The following is a 15,071-nucleotide window of genomic DNA, read 5'->3' as shown; positions in this document are numbered from 1 at the left end:
CCCCCCCGCACATTTGTTAGCCTTTCAATGTACACATTCACGAGACAGGACTTGACCACCTCCATGATGGTCTGGGGAAACTTGACAACCAGGAACTACTTTCTGCTTGTTCCTTGAATAACAATTTCAACCCTTGCCAGTCCCTTCAGTATGTGAGCTGCGGCATCCCCCAGTCCTATATTTGGATAAAAGTAGACGACCTGGAGCCATTGAAGATGGTCGACCACACAATCCAAGCATCTGATGCCAAAGGACCTCCAGATACCTGCTGGAGGGCTTGTGCTGTGACAAGTATTGGCCATGTTAACCAAGACCTCTGATCGCCAATCGACAGAAGCCCTGAAGTGGATATCTTCTCAGGACTGGTAGAACGTGACAGTGTTGTGCAGTCATTGATTTTCTAAGGCCAGAGTAATCGCCTGGAACTTCATTTGGACTGCAGGTTCCTGGAACTAGACTGCACCGATCCATGGTCATGTCATGATGCCTACCCCTGGGGCATACGGATCAAGCCCATCAGCCCCGGGAGCAGGCATCCAGACGTTTACAAAAACCCCAGCAGCCCCAGCTAGGGGCTGTCTGGGTTCGGTCCTGGCACCATAGGCGCCAGGCTCATAGACATTACTTACCTCATGCAGACCATGCTGCAAATAAATCCAAGCCAACGTGAGGCCTGGATGGGACTATTTTACTACATGGACTATTTTTTTACTCTGGTGTGGTCCTGGGGAACTTCTTTCCTGGGACGACTTTAGAGGCTATTTAAACCACACCCGAACAGCAGCACATGCTTCGTGGTGTTCTGCATCCAGCAGCGTGACTCTCACCGTGCCTGCAGCCAGCATCCAGTCTTCTGCCACGCCCTCCTCGAATCCGGAGCTCCTAGAATAAAGAGGAAGAAAAGGACAAGGTTAGAAAACTAACTTATTTCAAATTCCTCACCTGATTACGTATCCATTTCATCTCCCGACCTGGAAAGTACATCAGTCCTGCACGCGTCGCTTCGCCAGCTCCAGCACGGTGCCATACTCGCCAGTTATCACAGCACTGTCCATTTCTTCGCCGTACTCCGGCACCTAGGGGCACAAGAATAACAAGGTGAGCCAAAGGAATCAACAAATACCTCTTACCACCATAGACTTACCTGATTTACCACTGGCGGTATTATTCTCCATATTTTCATATGCCGCATCTGTAAAGAGGGAGAAAAACAACACGTTGACGCATGCAATAGTTACCGGACAGCATTGGGTAACACTCTTACCTGAACGCCAGCAGCAGCTACGAGACCTTCTTCTCACGAACTCAGTTGCAACTTAAGGAAGGGGACAAGGGTGAACATCGGGCACATTGAACTCTTTGAACTTGATACTTACCAATCCTGCCTGGGACTTCAGAGTCAATGCTCAGCATTGATCTTGCCACCTTTCTGCTGCAGTCTCACCATGAGGAGGGACCTGCTGAAACACGTTCTAATTACACTGCTCCTTATTGCGTGTTGACCCTGCTCTGGGTCTAGCCATCTGCTTTTGAAGGGGGCTTGGGAGTTCTGTGCTGCTGGGGCCAAAATTGAGCCGTTCTAGCCATATCCATGGGAGTCTGCAAGGCCCTAAACTAAGTCTCTGGAAACTTCATTACATGCAGCTTGTGAGCCCTCAGCACCTTCATTCACAGTTGGCCTTGTCTCCACTGATGCCCTGTAACTGGATGTTCACAGGTCAGAGTATGGTGATCCAGATTCCCAAACTTGAAGTGCCCTTATCCCTATTGGCATTCATTGTATGTTAAGCGTTGTTCAATTTAATATACTTATAGCCAATATTAGGCCTTGTATATACAACAGAGAAAGCACAAAACAGATTGTATATACTTATTCAGTAGTATCGAAACATTTACAATGTTAAAATGATAAACGCCTTAGTCACAATATCTGCATTCCCGAACACATACAATGTTCTGCTTAAAACATATTACAACTTTATAAAATTCCTGCAGACAGTTCACTTAATCTCAATCACTGTGCTATACAACTTTATCACATGGTAAATCAGATTAACATCTTTAATTTCCATTGGCAATGTTTACAGTTGAATAACATGCCAGTTTCTCTTATTGCAATAGGCTTTCATATGTATATGACTCAGACAGTAGCACATTCTATACTCTGCTGTTTCAATATGTGTTTCCCCACACAAACGACACATTCGCTCTGACCTTGATATTCCTCTTTTTGCTCTTTCTATTTCCAGCACTTGCGTGCTGTTGAATTTAAAGAGTAAATACTTTCTAATCATGGCACTATTGGGAAAGGCTTCAAAATATTTTGGTCTTGCACTCTGTTCCATCTAATACTTCACAAAAGGACCACTGTTACTTTTAGTTGCCAAGGACACAAGAGCGGCTTCCCTGCCAACTCCCAGATTTCTTCCTTAACCCATTTTTCGAATCCCCTTTGTGGTATTGCCATGGTCTGTTCATAGCGGAGCAACCAGGACTTGTATGCCGGAAGCATATTTACCACTGTACCAAAACGCTCATGCTCGTATGTAGATACATATGCCATTATCACCTCAACCATTATTGTTCCATTGTCTAACCTTAGCAACTTATCATATCCTAGGGCAAATTTGCTCTGAATTAGTTGACATTCATTTGATGTTGAACTCCAACAGTATGTATTCGATGGGTAGGGATTTTGACATTATAAGCAAAATTCTAAAGATCTGGCTTTCAAACTTGTCCACCTTATCAGGGAGGGTCCCCAAGCTTCAACTCTGTACAGTAAGCACTGTACGGATTTAGCTGTATGCAGGCAGGAGTAGGATGATCCTAATCGAGCAGCCACCTTGTCGACTAATACTCATTGTCTTAGTAATCATGCATTTTACTTTCAATTAACTGCTCAAAGGGAGGAAAACAATCAGTACACCACAGTACTTGTAACAATCTACCACCTCAACTACCCTCCCGTCCAGCTTCCATTGAAAATTTAGTTTGGTTTTACTATTGTGCTGTCCTCAAAATGCTAGTATTTCGTTTTTTGGATATTGATACAGAGCCCATTTTGTTAACCATAATCACCATGCGCATCAAGCATGCCTTGCAACCCTCTCGGAGTATAATCAAGAAGGAGCCAGTTGTCAGCATATCTTAATTACCCAATCTTTAATGCACCAATCTTCACCCAACATGCTACTGAAGGTTGTAAACCCTTAGCCAGGTCAGCTAGGTAACGATTAAACAGGGATGCCAGAATGTATCTGTTTTACCTCCTGTGAGATAGCCATCAACCTTGTAACCCTCACTTCTCCATCCAGTCGGACCCTCACACTAGTGGCCACATATAGTTGTTTGATCATATTTAACAAAGTGAGGAATGTTCCAAAGTCTGTTCCTCATGACTATCAAACGCAGCGCTAAAATCTATAAAGGTGCCATAAACAGTAACTTGTCGCCTCGTTAAAGCGTATTGAATGGTGGTGAGAAGATTATGGGTGGTACTTGATTAACATCTAAAGCCTGTCTGGTTGGGAGGGAGAATCTTATTCTCCAGTATGGGGTCTGGCATGAGTTCACATGCTCATGAATATTTCCCGTCAGGCTGGGAATCCTTGGTAAAAGTTGTTTCGTTTCTAAAAGGTCGTTCTCCTATAAACAATCGCTGAGCTCTGGGTCATACTGCCCCCAGCCAATGACTGCCCTCTACCTAAGCCCCCCCTTTGGCATCTTCAGATTTTTACTGCACTTTCAAGTGTTCTAAGTCCTTTGAGAGGGCTCCACCCGTTGGGGCCCAACATAAGGCCAAGCACCACAAGTCCGCTTCCGTCGGGGTCGCTGCGCATCGGGTCCCGCGACAGTCAGGGCATGTTCATCATTTACCTCTGTCTCCAACTCTTCATCCAAGAGGAAGCCGGCTATCCCGGAGAAGCTGCGGGAGATGCTGGAGAAGGCCAAGCAGGGCAAGATGGCCGACCTACCCATGAAGGTCCAGGTGATCCAGGCCAAATCATCATCATCATCATCATCCTCGATCGAGATGGTGGTGGCCTCACTTTCATAGGCAAATGGAGCTGACCCAGTCGGGGCCCCGGCGGCAGCCAGAGTGCCTCTTCCTGCCAGGCGAGAGTCTTCATTCAAGCCAATAGAGAAGACTTGGAGAAGAGCATGCTGGAGCTTAGCCCAGGACCGACCCCATAGGACCCAGAGAAGTGGGGTGGGCTGGAGAAAAACTCCAGGGTACAGACATTTCTTCATCAGACGAGGAAGCAATACTTTCCGTCTGCACCATCCACGGTGGTGACGACTGTGGGAGCGTCAGATGCCCGCCGGAAGCATGGCAGGATATCCTCTCGACCCTCCACACGCTGGTGTTGGAGATTGCCGACAGCGCCACCAGTACCAGCGGTACGACCAGTGACCCCGATGACACCAGGGCAACCACCGGTGCAGAGGAGACATCCTACACCACCGCTGAAGAACACTGCCTCGGCCCCAGTGAAGAGACCAGCTTGAGAAAGTACTGGTGCCGGAGTCTGCGCCCAGCTGTCTGAGGTCTCAACGGCAGCCAGGAAGAAGTCGTCGAGTTAGTAGTCTTTTTCACCTGCACCCCCAGACAACGAGGGGAAGAAATTGGATTCCATGGGTAGAAAGGTAATCTACTTGGTGGCGACGATGGTCAAAGCGGCCAACTCCTTGACGATCGTGGCCAGATATGACCGTGAGCTTTGGTGCAAGATGGCTCAGCTCCTGGATTAACTCCCCATTGACAAACCGGTTGAGGCTTTGGAGATCCTTCAGGAAGGCGAGGTGGCATCGGACCACACCATCACAGTGACACTGGACATTGCGGACACAGGTTTCCGCCAGATGGGCAACAGTGCCTGCCTTCGTGTCTCAAGACAACCAACTTTCGGCAGGAGGTCCAGACGAGGGTCCTGAACATGCCGTTCGATGGAGACCACCTGTTCGGGAAAGCAGTCGATGAATCCCTCCAGGCCATCAAGACCGACACAGCGACGGCCCGTGCCTTGGGCACACTGCAACACCGGCTTTCCTTTCGTTCCTCAGGAGGGAAGTCTAGCAGGTCTTTGAAGGGTTTCGGCGGGGCTCATCCTCTTACTGCCAACCCTCCCGTTCTTTGACCCAGGAAGCCAACAGGGGTTGCTCCAAGGACTTCGGAGGTGGCCGCTGTCGTCAGGAGCCCACAGCGGCACACCGGCCTCCAAGCAGCATTGAACCGGCCAGGTCTTCGTTCCCCCCCCACCCATGCACCCTGGTAGGAAGCCGGCTGGTGAACTTGGACAGCATGTGGGAGACCATCTCCACTGATCAGTGGGTGCTGGACGCTCTCGCCCATAGACACACTTTGGAATTGCAATTGTCCGCGAATACCACCGGTGGACCGATGGGAACAACACATCCCTCAGCTGTTGCTGGAGGTTGGGGCCATGTTAAGAAAACGGGCGATGGAGCTGGTTCCATGGCGACTCCGGGGCTCCGGAGTTTACTCAAGATACTTTCTAGTAAGAAAGACGACCGGGGGCTGGAGGCCCATTATCGACTTATGACGCCTAAACAAGTACCTAGTCCCAGAAGTTCAGGATGGTCACGCTGGAGGAGGAAGACTGTTGTCGGTGGATCTAGAGGACACATACTTCCACGTCCCCATACACGAAAAGCATTGCAAGTTCCTGCGCTTCGTCGTCCAACGGAAGCATTACCAGTTCAAGGCTCTTCCCTTGGGACTGAAGTCATTGCCCAGAGTCCTCAAGTGCCTGGCGGCCCATCTACGACTACAAGCGATTCATGTGTATCCTTACCTGGACGACTGGCTCATCTGGGCCAAGTCAAAGGATATCCCTCAACTGTGTCCTGCCTGGCATCTCCGTCGGAGGAGAGGACAGCGGCCATCTTGGACAAGGTGCAACGGCTGTTGGCACAGAGGATCGCCACAGTGAAGGCTCTGCTTGGCATGATGTTGTGATTTATGCATATACCTGATTCGGCTCTGCAGATACCTCCACTCCAGGAGTTCCTCGACGCCTGTTGGGTTCAGGTGTTCGGAGACTTTCAGGACAGGTTAGTGCTCTACCGATCGTTCTGTCGGACGATAAGGTGGTGGAGCGTGTGCTCCAACATCGCCGGAGGCACAGACTTCCACAGTACCAGGAGACAGTCACAACGGATGCTTCTCTGGAAGGATGGGGAGCCCAAACCGAATGTCTTCACTCCAGAGGCCTGTGGCTGCTGGAAGAGAAGACACTGCACATCAACGTACTGGAACTATGAGCTGTGTTTTGGGCCCTAAAGTAGTTTCTGCCGTCCCTCAAGGCAAAGTGGTTAGGGTCTTCACGGGCATGATCACACCAATGTTTTACATCCGGAAGCGGGGGGGGGGGGGGCACCACATCCCCAGTGCTCTCCAAGGAGGCGCAGGATTTGTGGCACTGGGCCGTCCCCCAGGGGATGTTCCTCATTTGGTTTCACCTGGCAGGAGTAAAGAACACCATCGCCGACTCCCTTCAGGGAGCTGCGGTCTTGCCACAAGTGGAATATTCGGCAGGATATTCCTACTAGAACTAGAGAACCTTTTCCTCAAATGGGGCAGTCCCCAGATCGATCTGTTTGCCAAAGTGCCAGATATTCGCCAGTAGGTTTCTCCAGCCGGGGAGCATCGGGGGGCGCATTCTCCTTCCCTTGGGAAGGCCTGTTTCTGTACGCGTTCCCACTGTTGCTCCTACTAAGTCATCAGTCAACTCTAACTATGCAGGATGATCCTCGTTGCACCAGCGTTGCCGAGACAGATCTGGTACCTGGACCTTCTCAGCATGTCAGCGTCCCCTCCATTCAAGCTGCCCGTGGTAGCGGATCTCCTCGTCAGGGGAGGAGGCGCAATTCTGCACACGACCCAGGGTCGCTGAACCTGAACACCTGGCTCCTGCAGCATTCCAGTTAGGTGGTTACGACCTTCCGGCAGACTGCAGGGAGGTACTCGCCAGGGCATCTACGTTGAAATGCTAGACACAAATGGAAGCGTTTTGTGACTTGGTGTCGTCACAGAAGATGAACCCGCTGAGGGTCATGACCCTCAAGTACTTGAGTCGTTATTGTCATTGGCTAAATCGGGACTGGCGCATGCCTTGATCAAGGTGCATCTGGCGGCTATCTCCCGCTATACCAGGTCTCCGGGGCGGTCTTCACTGTGGTTGCACCTTCTTAAGAGGTATGGACTGTTCCGCTCTTTCCCACCGGTGAAGGCTCTGGATCGGGAGCTCAATGTGGTCAGGGGGTGGGGAGGGGCATTCGAGCCTATGCATTCAGCTCCACTCAAGTTTGTCGGGGAAGACCACTTTCCTCATGGCCATCACCTCTGCAAGAAGAGTAGGTGAGATCGAGGCCCTGTCCTGCAAGCAGCCTTATTTGACCTTCCACGAGACAAGGGTGGTGCTGCGGACGCACCCATCCTTCATGTAAAAAAGAGGGGGTGAGGCGCACACTCCAATTCCTGGCCAATATACTACCTGAAGAAAGAAAAAAATATATAACTGGGTTAAATCCCAAGTGTCAAATTCACTGGGTTGGATCCCAATTGTTGCCAAAATGTTCACAGGGTTGGATCCCTTCTGCTGCATTTGTGCTGCTGTTCTCCTCCTCCTAGTGCTTTCGTGTCCCAACACTCTTCAGGGAGGCTGTGTTGCCTTGCTTTTCTGGTGAATCCAATGCAGTCTCTAAGGATTATGGGAGCTGTAGTGAAAAAATATTTGAATTCAGGTGACCAAGGAAAGACTCCCCCACCAGGAGCACACATCTCACCCTTAGCAGGGCGAGTGGGGAAAACCATAACTATGGTTCTCCACACCCATCCTTCATGCCCAAGGTTCTGTTGAATTTCATCTCAAGCCCTTGGTGTTACCTGTGTGTGTGTTCCGACTCCTTCGTCGCCGGCTGAGAGGACTTGGCACTCGCTGGATGTGGCTTGAGCACTGAAGTTTTATGTGGCCTGCACGAAGAGTTTCTGGAAAACTTCTCAGCTCTTTGATCCTGTGAAATATGGGAAGGCCCTGTCCAAGGCTTCCATTTCAGGTTGGCTCTCAGGCTGCATCACTCACCGGTTGGCAAACCGACCACTGCCTGGCTGAGAGCCTATTCCACCAGAGTGATCGCTGCCACTACAGCGTGCCCCTGCTGGACATTTGCTGGGCTGCTACGTGGAGGTCGAAGCGCACCTTCACGAAATTCTACTGCGTCGACACGGATTCCAGGGAGGAGTCAAGAGTCGGCCCAGCAGTGCTGCGCAACCTGTTTGCTTGAAGGGGAGCCTGGTGAGGAGGTAAGAGATTGCTTCTGTTGAGTCTTGCCACCTCCTGTGGTTGTGGAATTATGTACTGCTGTGTATTCATTCATGAGCATGAGAGTCCATGCCAGACCCCATGCTGGAGAAGGAACCAGTTACTTGCCCGTAATTGTTGTTCTCCAGCATGGGTCAGGCATGGATTCACATGCAAACCCTTCTGTCTGCCCCTATGCTGCTCATCTCCTGGTCCTACTGCCACTTTCTGTGATACCAAACCAGAAGATGGCTCCCAGAGGGGCTTGGGTAGAGGGCAGTCATTGGCTGGGGGCATTATGACCCAGAGCTCAGTGATTGGTTTATAGGAGAAAGACGGTTTAGAAACGAAGCAAACTGTTTTTCTTCTACCTGATTATTCCCAACCTGACGGGAAATATTCATGAGCATGTAAATCCATGCCAGACTCATGTTGGAAGTAACATGTGCCTTATTGGTTATCCATTGGTAGAGTTCACTTAAAAGCACTGGCGCAAATATTTTGCCTGGAATGTCAAGTATGGCCAGCATACGATAGCTTGTGCGATTTCTTTATTTTCAGCATCCCTTTTTGTGGACTGGGCAGATGGTGCTCTTCCATGATCTAGAGGATCATCCCATGTTCTCCAATCCCCACAAACAGCGTATGTAGGGCTTGAGCCCACAGTTATGGACGTTACCAGCCCGTTGCATGTAACATGCAGTCCTGAGGCCCGGGATAGGGATAATTTAGCAATCCTCCTAATTTCAGCAATAGAGGATTGACCGATCCATATAGCATTGGTACTCGTGTGGGGTTCATCTATCGGTGTCAGTAGTAGTGTTATCTTGATGCTTTCTTGTGTCTAAGTACCTGTGGAGATCTGTTCCTCAGCAGACTTGGCTCTTAAATTCTTCACCAAGCCTTCCACCCTCTGGATTTAGGTCGGTCTGCTCTGCCAATCAACCTTGGAGAGATTCATCAAAACGTTTGTATAAACTGGTTGCTCCTTTTAAGTTTGCTTCTCAGAATCACTGATGGATACAGCTTTCATATTGGGTGCCCATTGATTCTGGTCCTAAAGTAGTGACCAGGACTGCTAGTTTTACTTTCTGCTAGCACTATGCATTGCACACTGGTTAAGAGTTGACGGACAGTCTCGAACTGATTTGTGTCTTCTACAGTTACTTGATGGCAAGGATACAGGGACTGCAAGTTCATTCAGTCCCATTTATTGTATGACCATGCTTCTGTTTTGCACATGGTATAATTCCTACTTGCATTCTTGACCGTTAAAAGTTGCTTGTTGTGGAGGAAGGTGCTAGATGGGCGGTGGAAAATCTACAAATATATCATTACAAGTTGCAAGCTACTAGGGAGTCACTATTTTACTTCTCCACATGTACACCAAGTCTTGCTCATCCATGGCTCGTGGTATGTGTACCTTTTGAGGCCTGCCTCGCGGTCTTCTCAGCTAAAGTATCTGCCCTCCCACTCTTCATCAACTGTCTCCTGAAGCCCTTATGCAACGCATGGGGGCACCCTTAGTTAAATTGTCTGCTTTCTAAATCATTGTGGATGTGCAATGGAACGTATTGTAATGACAGACTGATCTTCTGTTTGTGACACTTTTTTTTTGTGGCTTCTTCTCTGCAGAAATCGATAACGAGGGAGTGATCGACCCTGACAGCGAAGATTGCCAGGAGATGGGAGATGACAGCATGGAGGTAAACGCCCAACGTGGGTTGAGATCTTTAACAAACCCTGAACACTCACCCTGAAAACATTTCTGCTGCTTGAGTATTTGGGGGTGATGGGACAAACCCATTCGGGTCATTGCTCTATGCTTCACCTTGCCTTGATATGGTAAGGGCAGCCCAGCAAATCTTCCGCAAAGCAAATTAAATCCACAAACCATAGGTGGGGGGCGACCTTTTGTGTGCAATGAGCATAATTTGTACGTCAAATGAAATGTATATCTGTTCTTCAGCGACACATCAGCACTCGGATGGCAGAAACAAATTAGAAATATCTTTGACTTCTAATATAACATTTTAATTTGCAATTCTTGAGTTAACTATACCACATGCAACTCTAAAGGAAATCTGCAATGCCTTTAACTTCATTTGACAAGAAGTGGATGTTTACAGGAAATGTTGACAAAATTGAGTGGTTAGTAGGACATGGGACCAGTCAAGTTGTTTCTTAATAATAGTAGGACTAATTAAACATTACCAGGTGCTTGAGATTCTCTAGAAACCTATTTTCAAGCAATGTAGTGCAAATGTTTGGACAAATGGATCCCTGATTTTCAGGTGTACTTTGGAATTCTGCCTGGGGATTTTCCGGGATCTTTAGTGGCAAATCAGGCGTTCGTAAGCCTACAACACTAGGAATACTGTTCCTCAGTCATTGATTACTGTATTGTGGACTGTTTGTTTTGTATTTCTGATTGAACAGAGGGATCACTATACCCTTAAATGAATTTTCCAGTTGGCACCATGAAGATGTCCATCAGACAGAGGGGCTGGTTGGTGATGCCTAAGCTTGTCATGGATGCATTGGAATGAATTACTATAAGTTATTTTCTTAAAACTGAAACAGTTCAGAGGCCACAGCATCGCCAGTTCAGGAGGGTCTAGGTTGTAGAAAGCAAAGTCTCATGGCTCAATGTAGAATCTCAAAGAATATATACCCTGATTTAATGAGTGATGTGTACACACCTGGCCAGATTATAGTTTCAAAAGGGCGTATTAAAATTGCTGAAGGGGGCAGGGAGAGGAGGGGGAAGAATTTCTTGTAAAACAATGGTAGCTTTTTCGAATGACACCAAATTGTGTAATGTTTAATGCAGTTTTTGAGACGGACATTATGCCATCTCCTTAGACGAAAAGTCCTTGGACCACAACCATCCCCTAATGGACATTGCCAGTAAGATATTCTCCAAATGTTTGTTTCTCAGTCTGGAGGAGTTGGCTCAAAATAACATCTTGAAGCCCTCACCAGTGGGTTTTTTGGGCAGGCTTAGTAGAGTGGACCACTACTTCACACTAAGCACCGTCATGGACAGAAACAGTAAGGTAAAGGGAGGGAGATTATTTTTCTTTTTTTCAGATTTGGAGAAACCATTTGATAAAATGTAAATTATGCCACAAGATGTTTCTATTAGGTGAGACACCCTTTGGTTTCTCAAAAACCCTGCTAGTCCTTAAGGACTTGTCATGTAGGTGGTCAGGATACAGCCATCGCTCTTGGTTCCAGTTCCTGGGACTGTACCATTGTGGGAGGATCACCTGCGCGAGTGGTCTTCAGGGAGTGGGGGGGGTGAGGCAGCTGATGGTGAGATCCAGCATCCCCCCCCTCTTTCACATACCAATGATTCATCTCATTTCTTAGGATCCTCCAACGTCCCAACTCCTCCCCCCTCCCCTCTTCTACACAACCACTGGGCCGAGGAAGAGGGAGACTTAGTAAAGAGGCTAACCCTTGCATATCTCATTGGACATGTCCCACTAATAGGGTCAGGCACTTGACTTTAATTACATAAATGTTACCAATTTGCTCTCCCCACATGGATAAAAGGCATAACAAAGAAAGACACTCTGAGCAAGGTGGAACACGAGAGAGCAGAACTTTGCAGCGACTGCTAATTTACTGGAGCAGAGCGACCGATATGGACGAGCGCAAAGAGTAGAGGGACCCAGGAGATCACTGCAGGAGGTTGTTGTCTCCAAAGAGCCGAGAAAGGCACCCAGAGAAGGCCAAATCCCAGAAAGACTGCTTTGTTTCAAGCACGCCAGGGACCCTCCTGGGTGAACGACATAGTTGACGAGGCCAAGCTTTTGATATCAAACTTGACTCGTGAATTCAAACTGCAAAGACGAAAGGAATACACACAGCTGGTGAGTTTGCGAGCGACATGAAAGATTGGTGCGTTATGGAAAGATTGAAGTTGCAACAGTACATCGCACAATTGAAGGATGCACGCGTGTGATTGAGACGCAAAGCAAGGCAGACCTGTGGTTAACTTAAATTACTGCTAACTGTGAAATCGGCGATAGAGTAGCCGAGTGATCCGGCGAAAGGAAGTAGTCCACTCAAGTCTCTGTGTAAGGTGATCTGTTATTGTTATGAAGCGATAAAGTGAAATCTAAAAAGCGGAATTATCAAAATTAACCCCAAAGGTGGGGGAGGGGGGAGTAAAAAGGTGAATGTTTAACTTTTGTGCTTAAAATAATGAATTACTCAGACCAAGAGACGAGTGTGAGCTGAAGAGAAAGTCGAAGTGGTCCTGCAGCGCTCTATAGTAAAAGCTTTGCACATTCGAAAGTTTTCAACATCAGTAACATTTCCGAGCCCAGAATAGGAAGTGTGATAAGTTAGGGCAAGGGAACCCCTAAAGCATGTGACCTAAGCTTGGGGAAGGGAATCCTTGCGATTGCCGTGTTCGACTGAGGGAGACGTATGTGAACATTTTGCTATGAGCGGTCCGTGCCCGACTGTTTTGAAAGCTGGAACGAGAGACTTAAGCTGGAAGGCCAGGCAGGCCCATATCCACATTTTAAACTGCTGTTTGAGAACCTGATCCAGTGTGTCATCAGGTCTACTGGGGACTGCCTTACTCTGTGCTGTCTACAAGGAATACTTGTAACATAGTTTGTTTGTGATTTCAAAACCGAGTATCACTGCATGACTGACAGGGTCTTCTACCCTTAAAATACTGACTGTATTAAAGTATATATAACCTGATTTTACTGCCCAAGAATAGCTCATTGCATTGTGAATGTTTAATAGGTTTGACTTATCTTGACTACTTGCTTTCTTAATAAGGTTACCCTTTGGGTTGTATCCATTAAGTATTGAGTTGACTTTTATAATTGTGTTTATATACAATTTGATAGTATATACCCAAGATTCATCTTGTGCCATGAAAAAAGTTTGTCAAAAGACAAACGGAAGCCTAGTTTTCCAGTACTGACAGCCTGAAGCACTAGCCAGTTTTCCCATAACATGTGAGCAAAGGCCCAGTGGAGTGAAACTGAAGGCTTCACTTCACTGTAAACAGTCAGGCCCGCATGAAAAACCAAAGCAAACAGTTTGGGGGAGTCCATAGAATATGGAGGGAACATTGCCAAAACAGAACTTTCCTAACAGCAGTGCCAGCAATAGGCACGCCATAAAGCTATGTAACTTTCAGCTCCTATGAGGCGAACAGAGGGTCTGGTTGTAATTTAACTTCAACGTAATATAATCTTGACTTGTGAGTGATCGCCGAATGTATCATTTATTTTATTTGTCACTTGTTAGGTGCTTATATGATTTACCAGAACTGTTTGAAAGCGCCCATAGGGCAACAGGGTGGGGACAGGGGAGGGTAGACCATGTTAGATGTTAAAGGTATTTGTACCACGCACAGTCACCAACGGAGTTGGTCCCCAGGCGCTCTGGTGGATCTGCAATCAAGAAGGTGGGATGGGTGAAGCGGGAGTAGGATAGTGAGGGGAGTGGTGTTCTGTTGGCAGCTTCAACTCGGTATACACCGGGTGCTTAGCTTTGGTGAGAGTATCAGATCGATGTCGGTCCTTGTGTGCTGTTGGTGCGGCTTGTGTTGGTGCAGTGTTGTGAAGTGCGTGCGGGTTGTTGTGCGAGAGATGGTTGTGTGAGATTTTTGAGTGAGATGTCTGCAGGAATGCTGAGTTTTTTTGTTAGTGGGTTATATGAAGTTTAACATGCTAACATTCAGAACTCTGTCCGAGTGTGGAGCTCGCCAATCCTCCCAATCTCATCCGGGTGGGCGAAGGGGGTTACTCCTGGCACGGTTTTAGGTTTGTGTGAGGTGCTCCCTGTGCTGTTCTAACATGCTCTAAGTGTTCTTCTTGCCCATCTCTGTTCTATTCTAGCGAGCACTGTAGAGGTTCTAATGCTGATGGATTGATTAGTGTGGGTTGGGTGTCTGTTCTCCTCCTTGTTGCTGGAGCTGGTGTTATGGTCTCCTCTCCAACTTTCTTTCTAAATGTCTGCTGGGGGTTTGGATATGGTACGGCCGGGAGGCAGTGTATGAGTCGTTTAAGGGCTTTCGTCTCGGTCTGAGTATGTGATCAGTCTATGTGGCCATTTCCCATAATATCTTATGGTCTGTCGTGGGGTCTGTTCTTTGGGTTCTGTGTATGTCCATTTTGGGAGTGACCGAGGTTGGTGTTATTTTCATTGTTTAACGGGGTGGACATTCTAGTGTGCCGCTGTTGTAGTTACGCTGTGAAGAGCCATGATTTGAGGAGTTTCCTGAATGCTAGGTGGTTTCTTGTGTTCCATATATTCTTAGGTAGGTCGTTCCAGGTTTTCACTGCCTGGTGAGAGAAGGAGGATCCTCCAAGTTTTCTTCTGTTATAGGGTTTTAGTTCCAGGCAGATGTCGGTGCTTGATCTCAGTGTTCTTGTTAGGTTGATGTAGGCGTAGTTTATCGCTTAGGAATTCTGCGCCTTGTTTGTGTATTGTTTTGTGCGTGTTGCACATGGACTTGAACTTTATTCGCTGTTTTAATGGTAGCCAGTGTAGTAATTTTAGCGCGGTTGTGATGTGTTAATGAATTACAAAGGATAAATCTGCCTCCTTGAACCATAACTATCCTGTTCAGTCTACCTCCCCTGGATCACATGATCTGCCTCTTCCTTCCCTCACTGAATTCTGTGCCTTTTTTCGAATTTGGGTGGGTGTGCTTTTTAACATCGTGTCCCCCACTGCTGCATTGCATTATGTGTCCTGTTT

The 15,071-nt window shown here is 47.7% G+C and overlaps 1 protein-coding gene across 2 annotated transcripts in view; it reads left to right on the top strand.

The window, feature by feature from the left end:
* ST13 (ST13 Hsp70 interacting protein) overlaps positions 1-15,071 on the top strand; it is a 196,357-nt gene that overhangs the window by 89,383 nt on the left and 91,903 nt on the right. For both annotated transcript variants that reach the window (XM_069654418.1, XM_069654419.1), the window contains exon 4: positions 9,963-10,033. In XM_069654418.1, coding sequence (XP_069510519.1) covers positions 9,963-10,033 — 71 coding nt within the window. The remainder of the gene's footprint in view (positions 1-9,962; positions 10,034-15,071) is intronic.

Source organism: Ambystoma mexicanum, chromosome 3q (genome assembly GCF_040938575.1).
Source record: "Ambystoma mexicanum isolate Mex_15411 chromosome 3q, UKY_AmexF1_1, whole genome shotgun sequence".
Classification (NCBI taxonomy): domain Eukaryota; kingdom Metazoa; phylum Chordata; class Amphibia; order Caudata; family Ambystomatidae; genus Ambystoma; species Ambystoma mexicanum.
The sequence above is the reverse complement of the archived record's forward strand: the minus strand, read 5'-3'. Positions and strand labels throughout refer to the sequence as shown.